The 26,388-nt window shown below is 40.2% G+C and overlaps 1 protein-coding gene across 2 annotated transcripts in view; it reads left to right on the top strand.

Moving 5' to 3' along the window:
* SNRK (SNF related kinase) overlaps positions 1 to 25,925 on the top strand; it is a 38,405-nt gene extending 12,480 nt beyond the window's left edge. For both annotated transcript variants that reach the window (XM_052695893.1, XM_052695894.1), the window contains exons 3-7: positions 510 to 1,203; positions 14,468 to 14,609; positions 16,725 to 16,937; positions 18,016 to 18,150; positions 22,031 to 25,925. In XM_052695893.1, the coding sequence (XP_052551853.1) occupies positions 615 to 1,203; positions 14,468 to 14,609; positions 16,725 to 16,937; positions 18,016 to 18,150; positions 22,031 to 23,249 (2,298 nt within the window). In that variant the 5' untranslated portion in view covers positions 510 to 614 and the 3' untranslated portion in view covers positions 23,250 to 25,925. The remainder of the gene's footprint in view (positions 1 to 509; positions 1,204 to 14,467; positions 14,610 to 16,724; positions 16,938 to 18,015; positions 18,151 to 22,030) is intronic.
* Positions 25,926 to 26,388: the final 463 nt, after the last annotated feature.

The following is a 26,388-nucleotide window of genomic DNA, read 5'->3' as shown; positions in this document are numbered from 1 at the left end:
TTGTTAATTTGTGGTAATTACAGGATTAGTCGATAGTACTTAAACTCACATGTAACAAAATGAAATCCTGTGTGTTAGTTTGTTTAACATGCTGCAACATGAAAGAACAAACTGAAATCTAAGGTAAATCAAATGTTTTCATGTAAATGTCCACCTGATTTCTGGCCAATAAAATAGCCAGAAAAGTTGCAGATTCTGGCTCTGTCAGTTTTAGCAGACCTTGTAGCACCGATGCCTTCATGTGTTTCTTACAAGAACACGAATGCCACACAGCTTTGGTGAAATTTTTGTTAATGCACTGCTGAAATTCACTCTCTTCAACCATACTGGTAATGTGGCTTCAGAAATGTATTAGTCAGTGTGGTATAACTTACCAAACTCCTTGCAAAAACTCCTCAAGATCTTGTAAGTAATCTGTAACAGCATGCCTGTGCGACTTCAAAATCACTACAGGATAATGGTTGTGCTTACTTTCATACAAATATATAATCTTGTCTCTATTTTTTCAGGCGTGCTTGGCAGTGATGACGGACTATTTATTTGCAACGGATACTCTTCTATGAAAAGATCACAGTTCCAAAGAGCTTGAGCATTATTTCATCTTCTGAAACAGAATGGCAGGCTTCAAACGAGGATACGATGGAAAAATTGCAGGATTGTATGACTTGGATAAGACTTTGGGCAGAGGACATTTTGCTGTGGTCAAACTTGCTCGACATGTCTTCACAGGTGAAAAAGTAGCAGTAAAAGTAATTGACAAGACCAAACTGGATACTCTAGCTACTGGACATCTTTTTCAAGAAGTTAGATGCATGAAACTAGTGCAGCATCCCAATATTGTACGGCTGTATGAAGTGATTGACACCCAGACTAAGCTTTATCTCATCTTAGAACTAGGTGATGGAGGGGATATGTTTGATTACATCATGAAGCACGAAGAAGGTCTGAATGAGGATCTGGCAAAAAAGTACTTTGCTCAAATAGTCCACGCTATATCATACTGCCACAAACTGCATGTAGTTCACAGAGACTTAAAGCCAGAGAATGTGGTCTTCTTTGAAAAACAAGGACTTGTGAAATTAACTGATTTTGGCTTCAGCAACAAATTTCAGCCTGGAAAAAAACTCACCACGAGCTGTGGATCCCTCGCATATTCTGCTCCTGAAATTTTACTTGGGGATGAATATGATGCACCAGCAGTGGGTACGTCCTCTTTGAATTCTACAACTGATCTCAATGTGAAGCACCATGATGTTGTACCACTCTGTTTTCTGTTTCAAGATAATGCCATATGTGGAAGCCAGCTAATTGGCAGGAAATGTTATCGTGCTGCTAAAGTTACAGATGACTTAGTGTTGGAGCATCTCTATCTGAAAAAGTTATTGAAATTATTTTAGTGTGTGTGTGTTGTTAAAAAAACAAACAAACAAACAACACCAAACTTTAACATTAATAGTAAGGTGAATGCAGTATATTGATGCAAACATACATTTGAATTTGCTTTGTTCAAGGTCATTACCTCCTTTTCAGGAAAGTACCTGTTCTTAATTTCTTTTGTTTAAATCCCCAAAGCTGTTGATTATTTCTTGTTTAGTTTAGCCATCTGAGAATGACCCTGTGAGTTCATGCTACTTAGGTGTTCTGCTGTTAGGTGGTAGGAATCCATTTTAGTATGTATGTACTTAGCTTGCAAATGAAACAAAAAATTAAGAGCAGCACTAACTCTTTATTACCTCTTTGCTCTTTTCTTGTCTGAGAACTGAAAGTAGGGAGTAAGTTCCCAGTTGATTCCCATTCTAAAAGATATGAGTATTAGCCATGTGTAAGTTGGTCTTCATGTTGCACCTGGATGGCTCAGTGTGCTAGACTATTGTCTGCTATCAGGATTTGTCTTACTATTCTTTTAGGCCTCTTGTATGTGCTATTAGAAGTAGGTTTGTTTTTTTTAAATATAGACAGTAGCAAATACTGTCATGTGGCCATATCTGTTAGCTGAAGTAGCATTAACCACACATTCAGGTACATAACATTTCCAATGACTTAACGTAGCTGCATTATTTCTTGTCCTTGTGTGCCTGTTGTGTGATGCTTCTAGTCTCTTTAATACTGGTGAGGGCTGGGTACACCACTGTGGCTGTATTTTGCTGTGCTTAACGTGTGGTGGTTTAAATTTTGAGACTTTCAACATGTCCAAGTCTTGCTAAGCTAGCTGATGAAGGGTAAGATATTCTTATAGCCTGACAAGATATTTCTGCACACTGTTGAACTACTATTCTTGCCTTTTAAAAAATATAAATGATTAGCTCTTTTTTTCTTTAGAGGAAGGGATAAATTGGACTGTGCAACCAGCAGGTGGGAACAGTGAGGACGGGGACTTGAAAGGAATGGGAGTTGCAAGATATGCTTGTGGTTCTTGGAGGTCTGAACATCGGAGATGCTGCTTTTAAGTGGTCATCTCCAGGTTTCTGTTTGTGGCCTTAAGACTCTTCTTGCTGCGTTTCATATTCTGTGATAAGTAGTTGTTTTTGTTCTCACTGCAGTTTTAAAACTTAGAAAAGTAGTGAATAAATAGTAGCTGCAGTGGTGCTTCTTGGTGGCTGCACTTCACTCAGCATTAGAAGCAGACTTAAGCTTTGTTGGAATGTAAGCTAGCGCAGTACAGATATTACATGCAGCTCTTGTGAGGGTCACTTCTAGAAATGTCACAGTGTAAATTCTGTGCAATGCTGTATTTTAGGACATTGCTAGAAATGGAGAAACACTGTTTGTCTGAGAGTCATCTTTTTGGGACTTGGCCTTGAGAGATGCCTTTCTATGTCTTGGAGAGTTTAAATCTGCCTTGAGTCCAAAAGCTTTGACCAGATAGTCTGAATTAAATGATATGTTAATAAAGCACACTTTGACCTCTTATTGTTTCAGTGTAAGAATGGTGACATCATAGAAAACAGTTCTTACAGTAATTTATAAGCAGTTTGATCAAATGATAGCAGCAGAAGAAAATGATTGAATTGATTCATAGAGGAGGAGGTGTCTAGCAGTCTGACTTACTGTGCACTGTTGTGAACAGCAGAAAAACTTAAATGAAAATGAACTTCTTCTAGAGTAATTTAAGGGTGCTAGTTAATCTGTATGTCCCAGGATATTTAAATACATGCAGTGGTCAGTTTTTGCTTGCTCCCCAGAGTGCAGTGCCAGTTACTGGATCCTCTAAACTTGTCAGCAAATTGCAGGGCTACTATTCTAACTTCTTTAGTGACAAAACCAAAGCACTGTACTACTTGCATTTATCTGACGTTGTCATATTTAAAAAAACAAACAACTCACTGCATGGGTTTTGTTGTGAGGCTTGTGACAAAATGCCATGTCTGATGTCTTAATCATATTAGAAAGACTGTAAGGGAAAATACCATTTATGTTTTGTTGCTGCAAAGAGCTGAAATATTCGGGGCAAACCTTTTACTAAGTTATATGCTTTAAAATTACGGAAAAGCTTGCTTTATGAAATGTAACTCTTTCAGCTAGCTTAGAGATTAATCTGTCCTTTGTGATGCTACTTAAAAGCTTTCACACTTGAAAAGAGGCTACCTAATTTAGTTCTGTCATTTCCTTTTGTGTTGAAGGCCGTAGTTAAAATGATGCAAGAAGAGCATTAGACAAGGATCATATGTTCTCAGGGCTTTTCAGAATCTGAGTTAGGAAGTTCTGTTGCTTGGAGTTCTCCGTGTTCTCACAACTTAAAATTTTGTTCTGGTCAGACTGTGAGACTGGGGCTGTTTATTTAGCACTATTGAGCACAGGCCTCTGAAATGGTACTGTGATACACAAATAATGGTGATAAATTAGAGATGGGGCCTCCAGTATAGCAGTCTGTCCTCGCAGCGGTGCAAAGGGGATAGTGGGAGCTGCTCATGAAGACATGACTAAGGATATTACTGTTACTGAAACTCTGTGCTGTTTGACCGGCAGCTTCGAGTCCGAATCCATTTTGCTGCCTTCTGTCAAGTTGCAGGAGCCAGCTGCGTTGCTTTCAGACCCACTTTGTCACTGCTGGAGGGATCTTGGGCTCTTCTGCTTTTTGCTTTTTTTTTTTTTTCTGCATCAAGGATTTGCAAGGGCTTTATTTTATTTGCATTTGGTGCTGCTGGAGTGGGTGGCCATTCAAAGCTTCAGCCAGGTTTGCCCTGTGTTTGGGCACTGCTGAGCATGCAGCTGACCTCATCTGACCTGCACGAAGCTCGTTCTGACGTTTCTGCCTGCATACAGCACTTTATTCACCATGTAAATGACTGATGTAAGCATCGTAGCCAGTGGCTATTTACAGTGACCTTTTACCTTATGAGAATGCTGAATATAAGATTTGACAGGTTTGGCTAAAGGGGAAAAAAATAGTACGATGTTTGTAAGCCATATATGGTGTTGAATTACCTTTTGAATTCTAGTAGGTTCAAAACTGGATTGCAGCCAAAAACGATAGAAGTGAAACAGAGGTGAGGCAAATAATCCTTCAGCAGTTTTTTAATGACTGTTTTCTTTTCCAAAACTCCTTTTTTAATGTTGCACTGCATCACTTTTGGGCAGTTGGGTGTATTACATGGTGAGTCTGAAGATTTGAGGGTGCAGAAAGCTAAAATAGCACGGTACGTAGCTGCTTCCAGCGTGTGGTTTTGCCCTTCCATTTTGCTTGCATCAGTGCAGAGCTACCCCCTCCTGTGTGCTACACTCTGTTGCGTGGCTGCCTATTTGATGAGCTGATCTGATGAGTTAATTTGACAGAAGGCTATTAATTTTTCTACAGGCTTAACTTCTGCCAGGTTAGCAAACAGAGCTGTTTGCTCACTTAGTTTTGAGCTGGTGCTAAGGAAGTGATGGGAGCTTGCGGCTTGCACCAGTGTTCTGGGGGAAGGTGATAAGATGTGCCCTTTTTTGCAAGAAGCAGTTCAGGTTAGAATAGCTCAGCCTGGCTCGTTTGTCTTCACCTTCCATGCGAGAGAAGCTCATTTGGCTGAAAATGACAGTCATTCATCAAGTGGCATTAACAAAGAATATTGTATGGTCTGTGCCAGTATCCAAGTGAAAATACAGAGGGCAAGCTGTCGGGATAGACTTTGGTTACTAACCTATCTACTAAACCCTAACTTGAGTGCAGAGATGCCTTTAGCATCCTGCCATTTTCACATGTGAACTGTTTTCACTATAGTTCAAACTGCTGTGCAGAAAGTATTTATCATAATGGAATCCATGTGCATGGGATAAGAAGCTTCACTTTGTGTGCCTTACAAACAACTACTCCAATTACTTACATTCAGCCATCAACTAATTTGGTAACACAGATCTGGCGGACCTAAATAGATAGTTTTGGAAATGTGGCTAAGCAACAGAAACCAAAAGAGAAAGAATGCATTTCTAAGTGCAGGATTGACAAATCAGAGTAAAGAAGGCTATTCTAGATTGAGGGCAGTGTTCGGTAAAAGTTGAAGGTGTGGGTTTTCTTGATTTGTTCATAAAGAGCGTCAACAGTTTGTCTATAATAGTTTCATGCAATCAGCAAAAGCCAGGCAATTATCTTGAGGGGAAAAGTAAGCAGTAGTTGCCAAACTGAATGAAAATAAAGTGCTTTCCAAAGATAAGAATAGTTGCTGATGAGCATGTCTTAGTCAAATAAAGGAACATATAGAACAGACTGTTTCATCAGACAGATAAACTAATTATGAAAATAATTTGCTAAATGCCATTTGCTATTTTGCTCTTTTTTTTTTTTTTAAGAGATAGGGGAAGGAAGAGATTTCTCTTAATTCTCTTGTCTATGTGTTCTAATAGTCATTTTAATTGGATTTGCAGAGCTTTAAAGCAAGAACAGCCAGTCCTGCGTGTAAATTCTGATGGTGTTGTCATTGATTGCAAAAGATTTCTGCCTCAGTCTTCTGCAAGGGAGAAGTGAATCCCATTTTACAAAAACTTTAGAAGTGTTGTCACCAGACAGCAGCATCTCTGGCAAGTGGAGATGTCTGTATGCAAGCTTACTGGAAGTCATGGGATGCTAAAGAACAGAAAAAGGGTTCAATCACTCAAAGATCACATTTTTGGTAGCAATTCTATTTTGTTCTTTACCCATGCTCTTCAGATTTACAGCTGGCCCAGAGTCATCATCATCATCCAGGCTCGTCAGCAGTGTGCATATAGTAGTGTACAACTACCTGTGATGCATACAAACATTGATACTGCTAACATAAGGTTACTCTATACTGTCTTGTTTCTGTGTTTTTTTTTTTCTATGCCAGGGATGGCATCTTCTAAGCTTCTTGTCTGCAGAGGGTCGGCGTATTTATCTTCTGAAGCACAAACATATCACCAATGTAACACGCCCCCCCGAAGCACTGATCACTATGAGACCAGCTTTTCTTTTTTACTGCGGTTACGTAGGTTTTCATTAAGTGCATAAAAATCTTCCTGCAGTGTTTTCATACGGATTTGTACTCAAGCTGTGTTCTGACTCTTCAGACAGTTGTGTGAAGTTTTCTACAAATTGGAGTTTTCATTGTTTTCCATAGTCTGTGCTGTGAAGAAAACAGATATGAACTAGTAGCAAGCATCCTTGTCACCGGTACCATTGTGAATTGTGAGCCTGGACTTTACTCCTGAGCCCAGGGCAAGTTCCACTCCTAAATTCCTGTCCGCATGAAGTAGTTCAGGATGGGTGTTTGTGCCTCCCTTGGAACAGCCTTGAGATACTGCTCAGTTGCTGCCTTCAAGAATGCAAAGACGTGGGTGATTTTTACATTAAAATTTCCACATTTAGCTCTGCACAGAAGAACTTGGTGTTGAAAGAGACTCAACATTCAGCATTCAGGCCTCATCTTCAGGAGGTCCCCTTGAAATCTGCTTTCTTCACAGTGCTCTGAAGAGGCTGTGGCAGTGACATTCTCTTTAATATCTTAACACAGTGATTGGAATAATTGTCCGCGATGCTGCCAGTCGGGGCCCATTTCCATCCCTCATTGATCCCATCTGTAGGTACCTTTGCAGTGGTAAAAACAAACATGTACACATTCTTATCTCCATATACGTTAGTTTTTTCTTTTTTCTTTTTTTTTTTTTTTTACACTTGAGTTTAGTGGCTTGTCATGCAGGATAGTTGACATTCAGCTGTCTCTTACACACTTCTCACTGGAATGTTTACTCTAAAACCTGACTAAATGTATGTTTTCTGCAGAAAGATATGTCTTACCAACAGAAAAGCATATGCAGTGCGTACTGCTCAGCAGTTCTACTTCTGCTAGGAGGAAAAATTACTTATTCCCATGAATTTCTCAAATAAACCCTTTTATTAATGGGACTCAATTTATGTAGCTAAAGCAAATGTGTCTATTGCAAAAAGGAGTATAGATTTTTAGCTTATAATCACAAGTTATAAGTAGCACATATAAAATGTGATAGGTGTGTGACTTGCAAGGGCTGGCAAATGTTTGGGCAAGCCTCTCATACTGAAGTTACCATGCCACAAAAATAAAGCTTTCTGAAATCCACAATTCTTGTCTTAGAATTAAGTGATGAACTCTAGAAAGCAATAAATGCCTAACGAGACGAAGCCCAGTTCAGCAGTTAAGCTGATGAATGTGGATACGGCTTGTGCTGCTTACAAACTTGAGCAGAACAGATGCTTGAGTGCCCTGTGTTGAAGGCAGGCATAGCACAGGCAGCTGGTGACGTCCTTTGGTTTCCATGGCAGTGACTTCATGTTATGTAAGGAAGTTGCGTATACACAGCCCTGGTTGTCATGGCTCTGGGAATCCTGCTCCAGCAGCCCTTTCCTCAGCAACAGTATTGAGTGGCTTTAAAAGCAATGAAATGTCCTCTGGTGCAGTTGGCTAGCTAATGCTTTTAGAGTCTAACCTCTCATTTTATTCAGGACACAGCAGTGGTGACTTCAAGTCAGTAGCACTCAAAGCAAATGATAAGATGCCTCTGAAGATCTTTGCTGTGCTTTTGAAAGAGTCAGCTTTTGGCTGCTGCAGCATAATGAGAGTACTGTGTGCTGCCTTTCAGTATACTGATAGGAAGCTTTACGTCTAAGTATGTTAAAGCATGCAGCACCCCGGGCCTAAATTCTTTTTTTGCAACAATTTTCTGGAGAGGGTAAATTGGATAACATTTGGAGAAGAGGGAAGTAAGCAAGCTCGATGAAGCTTTACTAAGAGTAGTAGAAAAACTTTAAGTTGTGTAAAAGATAAATGTTTGTATTGGCTCATCTGAAGTTGGGTTTCTGTAATCCTTCTTTTCCCTGTGTTCTTTGCTTAGGATTCTCAAGTCTGAAACTGGCACCTGAGTTCCAGGCTGTGAAAAGGAAATGTGAGCTGCAGACATACATTGATTCCTTGGCCCAAGCCAAGGAACTGTGCTTTCAAAAAGCCCAGCTCATGTATTTGGTTAACTTATTGCAATATTGAAAAGTTCTGTCCAAAGCCTGATTATTATTTTTTTTTCAGGGGGGTCTTATTCTGCTTTCAGCTCCTTGCTGGTGCAGCCCTGTTGTGAACCAGCACCATTCTGTGGTTTCTAATTGCTTTTATGTGCATTTCTGCAACTTTCTAATAACGTATAAAAATAAGGTCTTTCAGCCTGGGCTTTTCCTCTGTGTTGACCCAAGTTAAGAACATACACGTTTTATAAAGAAGGCAACCTTTATGGTATGTGGTTTTTTGAAAATGTGTGAAATAAAAAAAAAAACAAAACCAACAAGAAGAGCAAAAACCAAGAAACTCTGTACCTGAAAACTTGGAGTTATTTTTCTTCCCCCTTCCCCCAGTTATTAGCTGGTCTAATAAGAGGTGTTCTTTCCGGAAACCTTGCTGTGCTGAGATGCCAGGCCCTTATTTCACTGCTGCCACAACATCTTTCTAATCTGTACATATAGCTGCCTTGGCAGAGCTGATGCCTCTGACAAAGCAGAGCGCTGGCTCTTGACTGAAGCTTTCACTCAGTTTTGATGTTTCCCTCCTTTTGCAAAAGCACAAGAACACTCTTGGAGCTGTAGGAGTAAGGACTGGGCTGCGTTGCCTGCTCTGCAAGTGGAAGTGGTCTCCCTGGCAGAAGGAACTGATCTGCTTTGGCTACACCTGCAGTGTGAGCAGAAATCGGCAGGGTACAGCGTAAGAAAGGACAGCATGTAGCAGTGAGTCTTCGCAGTGGCACTCAATCAGTTGAGTTCATCTCAATCTCCATCTTCCTTAGGATCCAGAGAACGGACGAGTTTTCTCATAATTATAGAAATACATAATAGAACAGCTCTGATTACGGCAACAGAAAGCAATAAGGCAGAGAACGTTTCTGTTGTGTGGGGAATTATGCTGTAAACAGACTCTGTAATAAAATAACCTCTAATTCTGAGCTTAGTAATGTCTCAAAGACAACCACTCCTCAAATTCTTAACTGCAGGTACTGTTTTGGAAACAGAGTTTTCCAAAATGTGATATGGTACTACGCTAAGTGGGAGACCAAAAGCATCTCTCTAAAAGAAGAAAGCATTTCCATTCTTTCCTAAAGTTTGTGCTCTATGTTTTCTGAAGTTGACAGAAAAAAATTTCATCTATGGATCTCCAATAGAAAAAAGCAGAGAACACATTTGTAGATTTTTTTTTTTTTTGCATTCTTGAATAGCTTAAGATGAATTATAAATGGTAGTATTTCTCAAAGATCAAATATGTGCTGAATCTTCTAAAACTTGATGGAATTCAATAATATTTGGGAATTGAATGCGTTAAAGATTTAGAGAACTTCAATATTGAGTCAGGCTGAAAATGAGGAGAGGAAAACATTCAAACTTCATCATGTGTTGGGATGGTAATGGGCTCACTTAACTTTAAAAGAGATACTTGCAGCTAAGATTTCTAGCCCTCAGCTGCAAGTGGCTTTAAGACGTAAAATAAAACTCTTGTAGTATTGCAGAACATGCAGGAATTTCTTTTGTCTTTTCAGGAAACATAAATGTAGGGAGATCTGCCAGTAAAAATCCCATTGTTCAGTTAAATCCAGTGTTAGGTTGTAATAACAAGATACTGCTATTACACTGCTTTGCATGCAGCATTTGTCTGAATTTGTGGGATAGGTTGAAATACCGTGGAATAGTCCAGTTCTTTACAAAGTGTTTCTGTGCTTCCCTTGCTATTGCAAGGTTTGTGTATTTCAAACACATTTTGAAACTTAGTTCTACATTTCCTGTTTTCTAGCAGTTTTTTACCACTTCCTTCACACTTGAAATCGTCCTTTTTACACGGATGGTGACTTGGCTTCACAGCAGAGATACAACCCTGTGCTGGCTCAGATGGAGCGTTGAAGTTCAGCACGCTCATGCTATCAATACTATTATAGTTCTTGCTTTTCTTGAATAAACACCTGCCTGGTGCTGTTCTAGATGGGCAGAAGGAAGTTGTTGATGCAGTGAGGGCTTAATGTGCTGAGTTTGGCTTAGGCCTTACAGGATCATCTCCCTCCACCTGCTGTTAGCACTCCTTCTCATTATTGTGACTAATGATTACTGAGATCAAGTTTTTTAATAAGACCTATAGAACGTTGCCTGAAATACCGAGTGTCAGAAGACAGAATGAGATTGGCCAGCCTTCTGTGTTTACAGTCAGAAAAGAATATGAATTAAACTTCTGCATCAATCTGTTACTCAAGATCTGTGGTCTGAGCTCAGGTCGTTTCTGAATAGGACAAATGCTGCAGGAAGATTCACTAAATACACTGTCAGCGTTTCTTAGCAAAAGAATCAAAACCCTTAATCCTTTTCCAGATACGCACTCCAGATAGTGGGGCTCCAGCAACACGTATGCTTCCCATTGTGTCTCTGCCATGATAACAGTGTGCAGTAGATCAGAAAGAGAACCTTACTGAAGATGTTGCCTCATTCTTCAAAGTGGTTGGCTGGTTTGGCTGTAGTTGCACATAGTGTTTCAAAGAAATAACTGCATCTAGTTTAAATTGATGCAGAGAACAGGCTAGGACATCTTATTGAAGAGACTGCCTATGGAGGGGCAGAACTCTTGAATACAGCTTCTCAATACATCTGCAGCCATCCAGGCACTTGGCTCTGCTTCCGTAGCTGAGGGGAGATGCTTTCTATAATGTGGTGCTGGAGAGTTTGTGAAGGTGACCTCAAGGTGGTGTTTGATGTGGCTTAAGGTGTGTGCAAAAATAAGGAGGGAACACGTTAAGTCTTTCCACGTGGAGATGAGAATTATTTAGGCATGCTATTTCATTGCGTTCTCTTCTTCCTGGTTATTAGTGTACTTTTGGATCTGCTTAAGCATGTCTGAGCTATTCCTGACAGCAGGAATTTTAGTAGCCATGAGTATAGATGCAATGAAGTTCTTTGGCCACAGCTATAAAAATAAGTTGTGTGCAAAAGTTATGCAATTGCTTCTGCATGTGGCCACTTCTTGGCCACAATAGATGAGTGTCTGATGAGACCAACAAAATATGTATTTGTTAGGAAGAAGCATAAGTCTTGTCTGTTTTGTGTGAGAATGAGGTCACTGCTGACCCAGTGTCCTTCACTGAGAGCACAAAATACCTTAGATAATATGTCCAGATGAAGCAGAAAGTTTTAAGCACCGTTTTTAGTTCATAGTTTCTTTCATACACGCAGTGCCTTTTCAATAACACAGCACACCATACACTGTACCAAAGACTGTAGGAGAGACTGAACATGAGGTGCAAAATACAGTAGCTAATGAAAGAGATACAAAATTCTCATACGTGATTAATGATTACTCTTATTTGTTAATGCAAATAGTATGTTAATGTATAAACTACACAGAATCATAGAATTGCCAAGGTTGGAAAAATCTTGCAAGATCACCCAGTCCAACCATCTGCCTCTCACCAGTACCTCCCACTAAACCACAGCTCTTGGTACAGCATCTGAACACGTATTTCTTTGCATATAGAGAAAGAATTGAATTCTGCTTCTAGACTTCCTGGTTCTTTACAAGTACCTGGATGTACGTGTTTCAATTTTCCAGAAGTTACTTAAGCAGTATTTATCATCACATATCCTTCCAAACCCAAATTTCAGAAAGAATGTATGTATCCAATAAAAGCCAACCACACAGCTGGTGCAGTGTGCTGTGTCACTGTTCTGCGTGCTGAGCAGAGCATGGATTGGACGCTGCTGTCTAAAGGAGAACACTGAGGGGTGCTCAGTGTGTACTCACTGTGAGCTGAGCCGCTCGGAAGTCAGCTGGAGTTTCCTCTGTGTGGTTCTGTGGCACTTTAATTGTTGTCTCACTGCTATTTTTGTCCTCTTCTTGGGGCTTTTCTGATATTTTAAGCTCGGTTTCTTGGAATCGTCTGTTCTAGCTTTTTGCCTGCTCATTTTTAATTTATGGTTTAATTATTCCACTCTCCAGTATTTTTTGTCTTGGCTTAAGCTTAGCCAGTGTAATTTTATTACGGCAAACATAATTTATCTGTAATTACGGAGCTCTGTGGTGCCTCCTGAAACGCTTCCTGCTGGAAGGAGACACCGAGCATTTTATTGGGAGGCACTGAACGGAATACTGACAGCACAACATAGACTGTATTGCAAAATCGATTCCTTAGGGAAGGTTAGGAATCGAGGAAGGGCACTGACATGCAGAAGATGGCAGCTAGTAGAAATGCGTGATGGTACACATTCCGTGTGCCTGCAGAAATGAGGTTTTGATACCTGTTGCTTGGTGGGAGATGGGTAACGCGCCAGAGACTTCTGGCTCCTTTCAGACTAAGCAGGAAGATGCCAGCACCTTTACAATAGTGAAGGTGTACCTTCAGGTAAAGTTGCCTCTGCCTTGCAAGGCTTTCTTTCAGTCTCAGCATTCCAAACCGTGCAGCTTTCTGGCATCGGGCTGGTGAAGCAGTAACGCCCTCGCTGACTTTGCAGTGTGATCAATGAAGTTGAATTTGCAGGTCTCCATGGCTCGGCGTGCTGGCCTCCAAGTGCCGGGCACATACAGGATCGTGGCCCTAAAGTAGCATAACAGAAATCAAATAATTGTTGGAGTTAATAGCATACACTTAGTACAAATTAGAGCTCTGAAGAAAATTACCCTGTAGCGTCTTTTTCTCTCTCAGCTACACCATACGAAGAATGTGTTGTAACTACCCAAATGAATAATTATGCTAGGGATGAATGTGTGATTTACATTCTTAAACAAAACCGTAGCCATCCCTCAGCTTTAAATGCACATCAGGTATTTGCGCAGGCCGCACAGAGCCAGCTGCAGTTGGGCAGCTAGCAGCGCGGTTCCCTCCCAGCTCCTCCAGGACAGAGCTGTGTGCTCTGCTTCCCACGGCTGCTGCCAGCTGCTCTTCCCTCAGGAGCTTTCTGCCTCTTCACTTACCTCGGATCTGCTGCTTGCTTCTTTTACTGCGTGCAGATCTCTGAAATGCTGGGGTCTGAGGCCCAAAACTGCTGCTGGAATTCCCATAGTGTGAAGTGACACCTGAAGTTGAAGAGCATTCTAAATATACAGTGTACATTTGATTGACTATTTTTTTGTTGCTTAACCTTTTCAAACTCTACATTTCCTGTATTGAATGCATTGCGATGCCTGAAATGCTTTTTTTCTAGGCAAACTTTATGAAGAACTGAAGTAAATTTTAGCCTTTCCAGTAAGTAGAAACCAACAAAAGCACTTCATACCTAGAAGTGCTTCTTTTTCATCCTAGGTTTGTCATTTCACTGGGGACCAAGGAAATTGATAAACACTTTTGGAATTAAACAAAAGAAGAATTGGATGGAAACAAGAAAATTTGCATAGCCTAGTAGAGATAGCTGTTAACTTCATTACATGTGCAATAGATATCTAAAACCAACCAGGCAAGCAAGACAACTGGAACACACACGTCTTAATGATTGGTCCTTAATGTGTAAGACAACAGCTTTACAGAGAGAATTTAATTCATTACTTAGCATTAACAAATAACTTTTAAAAAGTCACTGCTCCTGAAGGAAAAACAAATATCTGATTCATTGTCATAAGTGGCTTTTAGAATTTCTTACTGAGTAGGGTAACAAATAAGATGGAGAACAGTTTGCACTAGTCTGTTAGAAAGGAATGTGCTTTGAATACACATCTCTCTTAATAATCTGTGCCTACCTATGAAGGAAAGCGTAATAAAGTCTTATCTTCTGAGTGACCGGATTATCTTCAGCTTTAAATGATGTTTTGCTGTCAAAGATGTGATGTCTCAATACTTTTCATCTTTGAAGAATTGAATTCTGATTTTTTTTCCCCCCCTCATAAGCTATAAAAACTGTCAGTCTGGAACTGCTGTGTTTCAGAGGAATTGCAAACTCTGTAAGTAATGCTGATAATCGAGAGTACAGTAGTAAACTCAGGAAGCATCTCAATAATACATCAGTTTTGATGGTAATAATGTCTACTTTTTCAGCCATTACTTTAAAGCATGAATTATATATTTACAGATATATGGAGTTTGGGGGTCATCCTCTTCATGTTGGTGTGTGGACAGCCACCATTTCAAGAAGCAAATGACAGCGAAACTCTGACTATGATAATGGACTGCAAATACACGGTGCCACCTCATGTGTCCAAAGAATGTAAAGAGTAAGTAGAGTACCCAAGCATTGAAAGCACTCATAGAAGTGGATTTTCACTGTCTCTGAGAGTCCTCATGCAGTTTATTAGCGTGGAAATATTCTTTGCTAGCTACTTGTGTTCTTCCTTAGTTCTTAGTATTTCCTCATGTCGACTGAGTATCTTGGGCAGCAGTATAGCATCTTTTTATTTCCTATACTTGTTCTTAGGTTACTCCTATGATTTTTTTTGCCAGTAGGCTTTTCCAGCATTTGTGAAATTGTGTCTTTATTCATCTGTCATCCATTTTATAAATGATCAGAGAAGATACTCAGGGCTTGACTGGATTTGGCCACTGTTCTTGCTGGGCAAATTGCAAAGTGTTGCTCGGAGTACTTTGTGGCAGGAGTGAAAAAGGTAATGGTCTCTCTAGATTCCAGTTCGGAATACAAGGTGGCAAAGCCCAAGAATATCACAGCAAGCTTTGCTTATCTCCTACTGAAATGGAAGCTCCAACATTCTAGGCAATCACAGGAGAAAAATCATCTATCTGCAAAATGCCATATGCTGCTTGAAAATCATGACTCATTTTGATGTGATGCTTTTCTGCAGTATTCACTGCTGCTTTTTTATTTTTTATATGTTCTAATATTGGCCCATACAGTAAAGATCAATTAATGACATCATCAGTTCTTTTACTATATGTCAGAGTCATAAGACTAGAGGAACATCTAAGATTCTGTTCCTTGACAGAGAAGGCAATTTGTTGTAACTGTGGTCAAAATGACCATTACGCTCTTAACCTGTGCAGTCCAGGAATGCATAACACAACATGATAACGAGTTTTCATGTCTTACAGTGTCTAGCATTTCTGGTATGGAAAAGCTCCTATCAGGGCTCTCAGCAACTTGAAGAGATTTACAAACGAGAAGAAGTTTAAAATACCAGATGGGAAGAGTTTGAAAGCTCTTATTAGTGAGTTCTGTCAGAAAGGATCATAGAATGGCCTGGGTAGAAAAGGACCACAATGATCATTGAGTTTCAACCCCCCTGCTATGTGCAGGGTCACCAGCCACCAGACCAGGCTGCCCAGAGCCACATCCAGCCTGGCCTCCAGTGAATCTTGTGAGATGTTGCACGTGGTGCTTGGGCCATGAAATTTCCTGTTTTTTGGATCCTTTTGCTTAATATACTGGCTAATGCTAATCTGCTTAAAGGCCCAAGTAGATCTGCTTTCTGCATGTGGCACTCTGTGATGTATTGCCAGTTACCTAAGTGCTCTGAAGGTTAGGTTTACTTAGGGAAATGGCTCTGAAACTGCCTAAACCATCTGCTTTAAGTGAAAACATTCTTGATGTTTTGGGATGCATAAGAAAGCCTGAAGCAGGAGGGCACTTGTGGTGCATTTATGATGCACTTTACTACCTTACTGCTGATGTTTTACTAGGGCATTAAAAAGAGTCAGATGAATTGCACAGTTAGTTCTGTGTGTGTTCAAATAGTAATACAGGTGACATCTCACCTGGATAACTTCCCAGTAGAGACAGAGTTCACGGAGGTGACGGTCATCTTTTCCTGCTTACTTTAGGAATCTATGCACTGCCCTACCAGCACTTGCAAACGTTCAGAGTCAACTTGTTAGTATGTTTGTTACTTCATCCTAGATGTTGTTTTTAAGGGTGGAAGAGGTCACTGTCTTTTCACAGATGCAGAAGAATTAAATGTCTTACAGGCGATCTCAGAATAGAACATTTCTGCTTGTTTTGCCACTCTACAATCTTGTTGACAGCAGCAATGGTAGGAAATTATATTTCTATTATTGTACAGACCAGCCTGTAGGCCATCTGTCACAGCTGCCATACAAACATTAAAAAAAACAAACAACAGCAAATCAGATGTTAGGAATCTAAGGATAGCAAATGAAAACTGTAGTGCTTATGGTATTTGTAGTTTTTAATAAATAAATAGTTTCAGCTCAGCAATATTTGGAACTTGTTTGAGAATAATTTCTTACCACACTGCTTACGTAGAGACTTCTGAGGACCTATTTGGGCTGACAGCAAAGTTCTTTCCAGTGCTGCTGTTAGAATGGTTGTCTTTTAAACATGCAAGTGCATTTTGTTTATATCTGTGTTTTGTTTACAGTCTGATTACACGGATGCTGCAGAGAGATCCGAAGCGAAGGGCATCTTTGGAAGAGATTGAGAACCATGCGTGGCTCCAAGGAGTTGACCCTTCCCCTGCAACAAAGTACAACATTCCTCTTGTGTCATACAAAAATCTGTCCGAGGAGGAACACAACAGCATAATACAGCGCATGGTTCTTGGAGACATTGCAGACCGAGATACTATAGTGGAGTAAGTTCTCTGTCTCCTACATGAAGTGCATTTTGTGCCACCGTATGAGGTACAATGCTGGTGACCTGGGTGTTTCAATGTTGAAATGTCAAGCCATTCAGTTGTCAAACGAAGTGTTACAATCTTGCTCTCTGAGAGCATTCTAGGATGAGAAGTACTGACATGGATCCAGTTTTAGGCAAAACTTCAAGGAGGTGTTTTGGAACAGTGTTTGTTTCCTGCAACACTTTGCAATCTTAAGCAAATTTGCTTTGAAATCCATGCTTTGACTTGTGCTACCTATCCATACTAGTTATGCCTGTCCGCATGCATATGTAGAGGTGATAAATTCTAACATTTTTCCTTCAGTATGCTGGCATATACATGGATCTTTGTAATTCAAAGTACTATTTCTTATGTCTGTGTAATGCAAAATCGTCATTGCCACTGAGTGAGCATACTAGAAAGCTGCACAGTTTCTTCTAACAGATTAAAAACCCCAACTCTTCACAATATTCAATGCATTGAAAGAGGGTGTAGCTGTTTTTTTCTATTTGTTCATGTTTGACCTGGAAAAAACTCTTAAAACCTTAACGTTGGGGGGAGGGGGAGAAAAATAAAAGAGATAACAAAACGGCAGGGTCACTACTTACGTTTTTAGCTGCTGGTGTCCTTTATGTTGGGATTAGGAGTATAATGTTATTGTGAAGTTAACGTGACAGCTGTAAGATAATGGAAGTTTTTCATCTGGTTGCTACATAAATGAGTGTTGGAACGTTGTGTATATGCCAATGGGAAAGCCTGCTGCTGGTGCATAACATGAACAAAATACAGTTTTATTCTTTCAAGTACGGTCAGCAAAGGAAGAATTAATTTCTTTTTGAATGGCACTCTAAAAATATTCTCATTCACCTAAAGTGAACTGATTAGACCTGCTGGCTCTTTATTTTTAGGAAGACCAAGACAATTGTCAGGGTATCAGAAAGACACAGTTGTGTTTGCCAGGTGCCTAAGAAATACAGCAAGATGTGCAAACTGCGTGTCCAGTTCTTAGAAGCCACTGATGTACGGTTTGTTTCTTGTTCTGTTGTTTCCCTAGGGCACTGGAAACTAACAAATACAATCACATCACTGCTACGTACTTCTTACTGGCTGAGAGGATTCTGCGAGAAAAACAGGAGAAAGAAATTCAGACCAGATCTGCAAGCCCTAGCAACATCAAAGCGCAGTTCAGGTAAGAATTAGAGAAGGTAGATTTTTTTCTTCTTCTTTAAATTTAGTGTCTTCTTGAATTGTTCAAGTACTACTTTTATAAAGCTGTAACGTGCTTATTTACTGCCAGTTTTAAGTGGGTTCAAATAAAGTGCTCAAATAAAGTGGGCAATTGAGAAGCTGTTCACAAATTAGTTACCAATATTCTCAATTTCTACCGTTTTTAGAAGATGGGTAAAGAAATTGAAGTCTGTATATGAAGGAATACCTGCTGGGAACAGACGTGTTCGTTGACCATCAGGTCCTCATAGAAAGTCTGTGCAATATCCTTGGGAGAAAAAAATCAGTTGCATTGTCCTTAAATGTGATGGGGAGTTACTTAGAGATGAGAAATTACTTGAATTTGACGTTAAGGAGTAGTTGTTAGCTTTTGGTTCTGTAAATGAGGATTAGAGCAAACTTCTTCAGGTTGTTCTGTTCTTTTTAATACAGTTAGTTTGATATGGCTGTTATGTAAGAAAAATGGTTGAAAACTTCAGTCATCCATTTAAAATTACTGCCATAGAATTCTTAGTTTGACAAAAAGCACCTTGGAGTTTTCAAAGCTTCAGTTTGTTGACAGGCAGTAAAGCAAAGGGAGGAGAGGAGAATTGTGCCATGTAATTAGCACTGATGAGTTCAACCAGTCCACTTGCTGTGCAGGCCACTTTCACAGCATCACATTTCCAGTTACAGAAGCATATGCTTATGTTGTGAGTAGTTTCCAGTTGCACATTGATTCTGGGGTATATGAGTTTTGAACAGCTACGTTTCTTAAATGCTTTCTTTTTAGTTTGCTGAGTAAGTGTTAGAATACAACAAGAAACCTTCTGCTGTTAAGAAAAATCATTACTGGCCCATCTTGACAACCTTTCCAGTGAAGATGGAGGTGGTACTGAGGCTCTTCCATTAATTTCTGCCCTCTGATCTCCAGTCTTTTCAGAAAGTTGCCTTATGACTTAGGTAAAATGTTATTGATAATCACTGTTAGCAATAATAGCAGTTGTTGGTAGCTAATCTCTTAGTGAGAGAAGAACACGAAAGGCTTCAGTTGCTACTGTCCTTCAGGTTTGTTAATGTAGCAAGGAAAAGACAAGACTGCTCATTCATGCTTGAGGGCTTTTTGTGCAACTTTTCTTGCAATGAAAGTCATATAAGAGTGGCAGAAGAGCATGAATACTGTGATTCCCTTCTGCTGCATATCTATATTTTACTTGGACTAATTGATAGAAGGTACTATCATCTCAAATACAATCTTAACAAAAAAAAACAAAAGGAGTGCTTGTTACAAATTAAAGGTAAGCGCAGTGGAAAACAGGTTCTAGATGCATCATCTGCCTTGATTGTGACCTTGGATTTAGGCTGAAAGTCTTAGGACTTAGATGAATCACTTCTGAATATCCTTCCATCTACCTGAATAACAAGTTGTTTTAGAATCTTACAGTGGCTATTATCAGAATCTTTGTTGTCTGGAGATTGTGTGCTAGATTACACTGAAATCTAGTTGCTGCACAGAAGGGTCATCTCTCTCTGTCTGCTCACGTAAGAAACATTATCTGATGTGGCATGGTGACAAGTGCTTTAGAAGAATTATTGCTGCAAGTACAGGTTTTAATCTACAGAAACTTAACTGGTCTAGGGCTTGGTGTTACAGCTTACCTCTTTTCAAGGTCACGACTATATGCCTTTTGCTCTGCACTTCTCTCTGTCCTCTTACGTCCATCAATCTCTTTTACAAGAAATTCAATTAGAACATCAAATGTGTCTTATAGTAAGTATAAGCTGTAAAACTTATAAACTGTAAATTAGAGGAAAGCTTTGGAGTTCAAATGAGTTCTAAACCTACAAAGTCTGCTTTTAAATTGTTTTTTTCATTGTATCAGTATCACTTTTTCTGTAAAACAGCTGCTCCAGTTAGATGAGGAACTGGGACACATAGATTTATTGAATCTGAATCTTGGTATGATTTTGTAACGTTGAATAGAGTAGTTAAAGTCTGTGTTAATAGCGTGAATTTTCTTTGCATGACAAGCAGATCCACAGTAATTGATGAACTCTTGCCATTAACAATTCCAGGTAGCATTCAAGTTACTTCTTTTCTCCATGGTGGTTCTAAATGGAAAGTATCTAGAGTGATCTTATGGAAAGGACAACGGTGATGCATTAATTTCATTTTGAGAGTTTAGAAGATGTAAAAGTTAAACATGAATAACTCACAATTTGGAGGTTTCCTTCTGGCCCACTCACCTTGGACCTACTGGACACAATGTGGAGGAAGACAGGGAGGTAAACGTGGGCTACTATGTGAGATACACGTAGTATTGGAGGCTTGCTGATGTGACTTCCATCTACAAGAAGGGCTGTAAGGAGGATCTGGGGAACCACAGGCCTGTCAGCCTGATCTTGGTACCAGGGAAAGTTACAGAACAAATCAGCTTGGGTGAGATCACACGACGTGTGCGTGGCATCCCGGGGATCGGGCCCAGCCAGCACGGGTTCATGAAAGGCAGGTTGTGTTTGACCAACCTCACCTCCATCTGCAACTGGGTGACCAGCCTGGTGGATGAGGGGAGTGTTGAGCAAATACAGTTCTAACACAGATGCATCTATTAACTCTAAACACTTGAACACAATGAGAATAGCTGGTGGTCACCCTGATCTGAAACTTTTCTGCTTCCTCTCTGCTTTCCAGCCATACTTTGTTTCTCACTTGGGCTGGAGAGTTTTGCAGCCCCTTCTGGTGGCATGCCCCAAAGTAAGGTTGGCAGTATCTTGTAATGTCATCCATACACGAGCAGAAGTCTCTTTCCACTGCTTCTCGTGCGTTGTGCTAGATTATGTTAGCTAATGTAAAATCACATGATGAGGAAACTGCTTTTAACTTCAAGATAACTTTTTGAGAAGGTAGAAGAAAACTCTTACTCTGTACAAGGAATGTGGAGCTTATGCGCAGTCACTGCTAAGCTGGTGAGTTCTTTTGGATCAGTCTTCAAAATACAGGTAGAGAGGAAGGACTGTCAGTCTTTGTTCTTAATTTATTGTGTATGTGATGGGAAAATTACACCTCCCAAATGCAAAGTAAAATATAAACCGTTAGTCACCAGCTGCTGATGGTAAACCTGATTTACTCTCAACTGCCACTTCAATTTGTTTTGAGACACTCATACAGTTTGGACTTTGATTATGCTAGTTTATTAAGCAATCTGAATTCTGAATTTATGGAACTGCAGTATTCCTGTTGTTGAGGTAAGGTCAAATAAATGTGTATGACCTTGATGCATATGTTTGAAATTAAAAGTGATTATTGTGGAACAGAGCTTAGTCTGAGTGAAACTTAGTTAAATAGGAGAATGTTCCTTCTGACTTTGCTTTTCAGCCTCGCTTGTGTTGATTTTAACCTGATTTTTGTAGTAAGAGTACTGGGGAAAAAAGTAACAATAGCTTCAGAATATTCTAAACCACTTTTACTCATCTTGTACCTGAACCTTCTTGCATCTCTCCTCCGTGGCACTGGTGTTTCTATGCCTCCTTCAGATTATTGGAAAGGCAATTATTTAAAGCTTTGTGTTGCTTACCTCATTTTCTGAGTAGTGAATTTCTTTAAGATTCCTTTTGACAGAAAACAACAACATTTCTAAACGATGCTTTTGTAAATATGACATTCCTTTCAAGTAACAGCATTTCCAAAGGAATGCTCATCTTGAGAACGTTTTTTCTCAGTTACTCAGTACTGCCCTTTACAAATACACAACTCAGGCAATCTTTGTGGCCGTTCTTAAGCTCCTCTTGTATAGGTCTCAAACTTGCTTGTGTGTTTTTTGATGGTCACCAAGATGTGACTTTTATCTTTTGTACTTCTGTAGGCAATCATGGCCAACAAAAATCGATGTACCCCAGGATCTGGAGGATGACCTTACAGCTTCTCCTCTCTCCCATGCAACTGTTCCTCAGTCTCCAGCTCGCACGGCAGAAAACGTTCTCAATGGACACAGAAGCAAGGCTGCTGGTGAGTCAGCAAAGAAAGAAGAGATCCCTGAGTTAGCAGGGCCGGCGCTCTCGGTAGTTCCAGCAGTGAGCTTAAAACCCACTACGAGCGGCCGGAAGTGCTTGTTCAGAGTAGAAGAAGATGAAGAGGAGGATGAAGAGGACAAGAAGCCTATTTCTCTTTCTACTCAAGTTGTTCTGCGCCGTAAGCCTTCGGTTACAAACCGACTGACGTCACGAAAGAGCGCCCCAGTCCTCAATCAGATCTTTGAGGAAGGAGAGTCGGATGATGAGTTTGACATGGACGAGAACTTACCCCCAAAGCTCAGCAGGTTAAAGATGAACATCGCTTCGCCTAGCACAGTGCACAAGCGCTACCACAGGAGGAAAAGCCAGGGCCGTGGCTCTAGTTGCAGTAGCTCAGAAACAAGTGACGATGACTCGGAAAGCAGGAGGCGCCTCGATAAGGATAGTGGGTTTACTTACTCGTGGCACAGGCGGGATAGCAGTGAGGGGCCGCCTGGCAGCCAAGGAGACGGTGGTGGACAAAGCAAACCAAGTAACGCGAATGGAGGAGTGGACAAAACGAGCCCAGGTGGTGATAGCAAAGGTGGGGGAAGTCCCTCCAGCAACTCCAGCGGCAGCACCAACAACACTTCAGGCTCCACTCGTCGATGCGCCGGATCTGGAAACTCAATGCAGTTATCATCTAGAAGTGCAGGGGAACTGGTCGAAAGCCTGAAGTTAATGAGCCTTTGCCTGGGTTCACAGATTCACGGCAGCACTAAATACATTATTGATCCTCAAAACAATCTGACATTCTCCAGTGTAAAAGTACAGGAGAAATCATCGTGGAAAATGTGTATAAGTTCCAGTGGAAGTGCCAACCAGGCTTCTTCGTTGGGCAGCCTAAAGTTCTTTTCTGACCAGATATCAGACACGGCAAATGAATTGGAACGGCTAAAGAACAGGAACTTGAAAAATAACGTGCTACAACTACCTCTCTGTGAAAAGACGATATCTGTGAATATTCAGCGGAACCCAAAGGAGGGCCTGCTGTGTACCTCCAGTCAGACCAGTTGTTGTCATGTCATTTGACAGCAGCCTGACTTTAATAGCTTGATCTATTTGACCGCATCTTTCTTCCTGTTCAGAGCTGTGAACGCCTTGTCACTGAACCCCCTTTTGTTGTCTTAAGATTTTTAAGTGGGCTTTGAGCAGTTATTTATTACGTTTTAATTTTGTGTTTGCTTGATGATATGACAATGCATGGTCTTTGCATGCTGCTAGCCATTATATTTTTTTTCGACGAAACAGAATATTTTGTTGTGTAGTTTTTACATTTATAATTTTACTATGGAAGATCTGGATTAAATTAAAATGACTATCTGGATCCTAATGTAAATGGAGCACTTAGAAGTTTCACGTTCTGCACTTAAACTAGAGAGAGAGGAGCTTTTGTTCACTTGTGAAATGTTAATTCTTGTTCTGACCTTCTGTGATATCTAAAATCTGTGATATGTGGCATACTTCTATGTGTCTGAAACAGAACCAAAGCAATAATGTTTTGATGCTGAAAACTCTTCAGGGAGCTTTCAGATGTTCCAAGGCTTGTACAAAGCAAAGATGCACTGAAAATTAGCGATCTTGAAATATGAGTTTAAACCCATACCTATTTGTCTTAAGTTATGAAGTGGATAAAGTTGTGGCTCAAAAATCAGAGTGAAAAGATCTCGTTTTGCTAGAGGCAGTTGCGTTGCATCGTTGGGTTGGGTTGGGTTTTTTTGTTTTGTTTTAAAGAAGCAAGTAGATTTGTAAGGCAGCTTTTTTCCCATAGAAATATGTTAATATTACAAGCAGACAATCTTTTTTAATATAACAGAGGTAAATTATTAAGCCTACTTCTGAGGCTTTACGTGCTAACTGAAAATAAACTATTTGTATGAATTGCTTTCATTATTAGTATATCATGACACTTAGCATTTTAGGTTTTTACCTTGTGAGCCTTCCTCCCTGTTCTCTCCGAGCCTCCTGGAGATTTCGAAAGGCAATAAGGGATGGAAAACCTTTGATTGGATTCAAGTTGACGTAGTTCCTGTCACTTACGTTTTTCTCATTATCAAATCAGGCTCTTGTACGACTTAAAGTACTGCTGTTTGCCCATACGCACGCCCCTTATTTTCCCTCAGTTACATGCTTTTTGTCAATGTTGGTGAAAATAGCATATAGGAAAGTATTTATTTTACAACTATTTGCCTTTCTGTTGGGTTTCTCATAGCCACGGCGAGGTCTTGTTTTAGAGCATTTGTGTACCAGTGGGTGCATTTGACAAGAGAAGTGGAATTTACTTGTGGAATTTTATTATCTAGATAAAAATATATTGCGGATTCCTGGTTTGGGGAAGGGCGAGAATGTTTCATTTTGTCATGCTGTGCACTGGGTCTTCTGAGCAATGCTGATCAAACCGGTGGTGTTATGTAGCAGCGCCCTGGCCAGACGTTGGATGTCTGAGAGGAGTTTACACTGTTGAGCATCTTGTCACGTTGCAGAATGGCCAATACAATGTATTTCGTGTCTGCTGTAGAGTGAGTAGAGCACCAAAGAACTGCGTTACACTTGGTTGTAATTTCCACAGTTGATGACAGCTCTTCTCAGTTAGTAAAAGACTTTACTAAGAGAACCTGAATTGCGCGGGGTTTCCCGCCAGGGATTTCACATTCTGCTTCCTAAACAAGGATGTGATGACGAGCATTTTACTTTTAAGTAAGTTTTAGGAGAGTTGCAGTTTAGTCAGTGTGGTATTTATAAATGAAAAACTGCAAGAAGAGATGTGTGGGTGAAGCCATAGAACATATTTGCTGACGTTTTTTGAGCAGGGATCTTCTAAAGGGCCAGAAATAGGATGTGTGGTTCACGGACAGTGAGCGTAACATCGAAGTAGGAGGAAAAGTTTATAAAGGGCATTGGCAATAAACTTATTTGTTGCAGCTTTTTTCCAAGCATTGTAAATACTCTTTCCTGATATTATGTACAGCCTTGGAATGGCACCTTTTAACTAACCCCAGGTGTATTTTGTTTCCCATGTTTTTATATACAAATGTATATATGGTGCTCACTTTAGAACAGCAGTGTTGATCATTTATGCTGCATAGTTGTATTATAGCCTTACTAGTTGTGTGGTTGGTTGACCTCTGGGCGTACAGCTGTTAGTCTGAGTGGCGTCCCTTATCCATCTGTTGATAGGTGAATGACTGTGCATGTGGTGTACGTTGTATTATGTCGTCACGTAGCAGGAAGGGCGAGAAGAACCACTACATTAAGATACTATTGGACCAAACTATTACTTAGAGCGAGTAAACAGTTCCTTGTACCCCTTAACGTGTCTTTGAAAGTTGCATATAGTTACAGTAGTGTATAAATTAAATATTGTGCAAAAACAACTAGTCTTGTATTTTTCTGTATGTGTGTATATATTATATATAAAATAATGTACCTCTAGCAACTTCATCTGTATTTAAGATGTGACAATCTTGACACAGGATTTTAAAAGTAGCAGTATAAATAAGCAGAATTAACAAACAAATATAAAAATTTCTCACCAAGAAAGAATTTGCGTGTGTGTGTGTGTGAGCGTGTGTTAAGAGGGTACAGAAATAGCAGCTGATCTTATTGCTTCCAGCAGTGTTTGGCTTTTTCATTGTATAAAACTTCATGATGTGTGACAGACATGGAAAATCCAGTTAATAAAAGTACTATCTTGACTGATGCATAACCTACGCTGTGCATGTCAGTGCAGTTTGTTACTCCCAGTGCTCAGTGTGTAAGGGCAGCGCACACCCTGCTGATCTCCCTGCACTGCAGGCTTGACTTTGAGAGCAACGCGTGCTGGGAATGAATTCTGGCAGCAGACACTGGACAGTCACTTCAGCATCACCCCCTCAGGGTCTCATGTAGTAATATACAAAAGCAGAAGATAGCAGGAAGGGAAGCTGGCACACACCTTTGTGCGTGGCTGTACATTTATTTGCAGGGTTTTTTGTTAACCCACTTCTCTTCTCTTGCAGTTATAAATTGCTTACTTGGGCTTATAGAGTGTCATAATTAAGCAGAAAGCTACTTGAGCAGATGCCAAAGGGGAACGTAGATGTTTGTTTCCTCAGCAGAACTTCAACACGATCTAAGGAGTTGAGTGTTCAGTGAACTTTACAGCACCTAGAGACCATCTGTGATGATCCTG

The sequence above is a fragment of the Tympanuchus pallidicinctus genome, unplaced genomic scaffold, assembly GCF_026119805.1.
Source record: "Tympanuchus pallidicinctus isolate F22 unplaced genomic scaffold, pur_lepc_1.0 scaffold3, whole genome shotgun sequence".
In the NCBI taxonomy this organism is placed as follows: Eukaryota; Metazoa; Chordata; class Aves; order Galliformes; family Phasianidae; genus Tympanuchus; species Tympanuchus pallidicinctus.
Note: the sequence above shows the minus strand (reverse complement) of the source record. Positions and strands in the feature narration are given on the sequence as shown.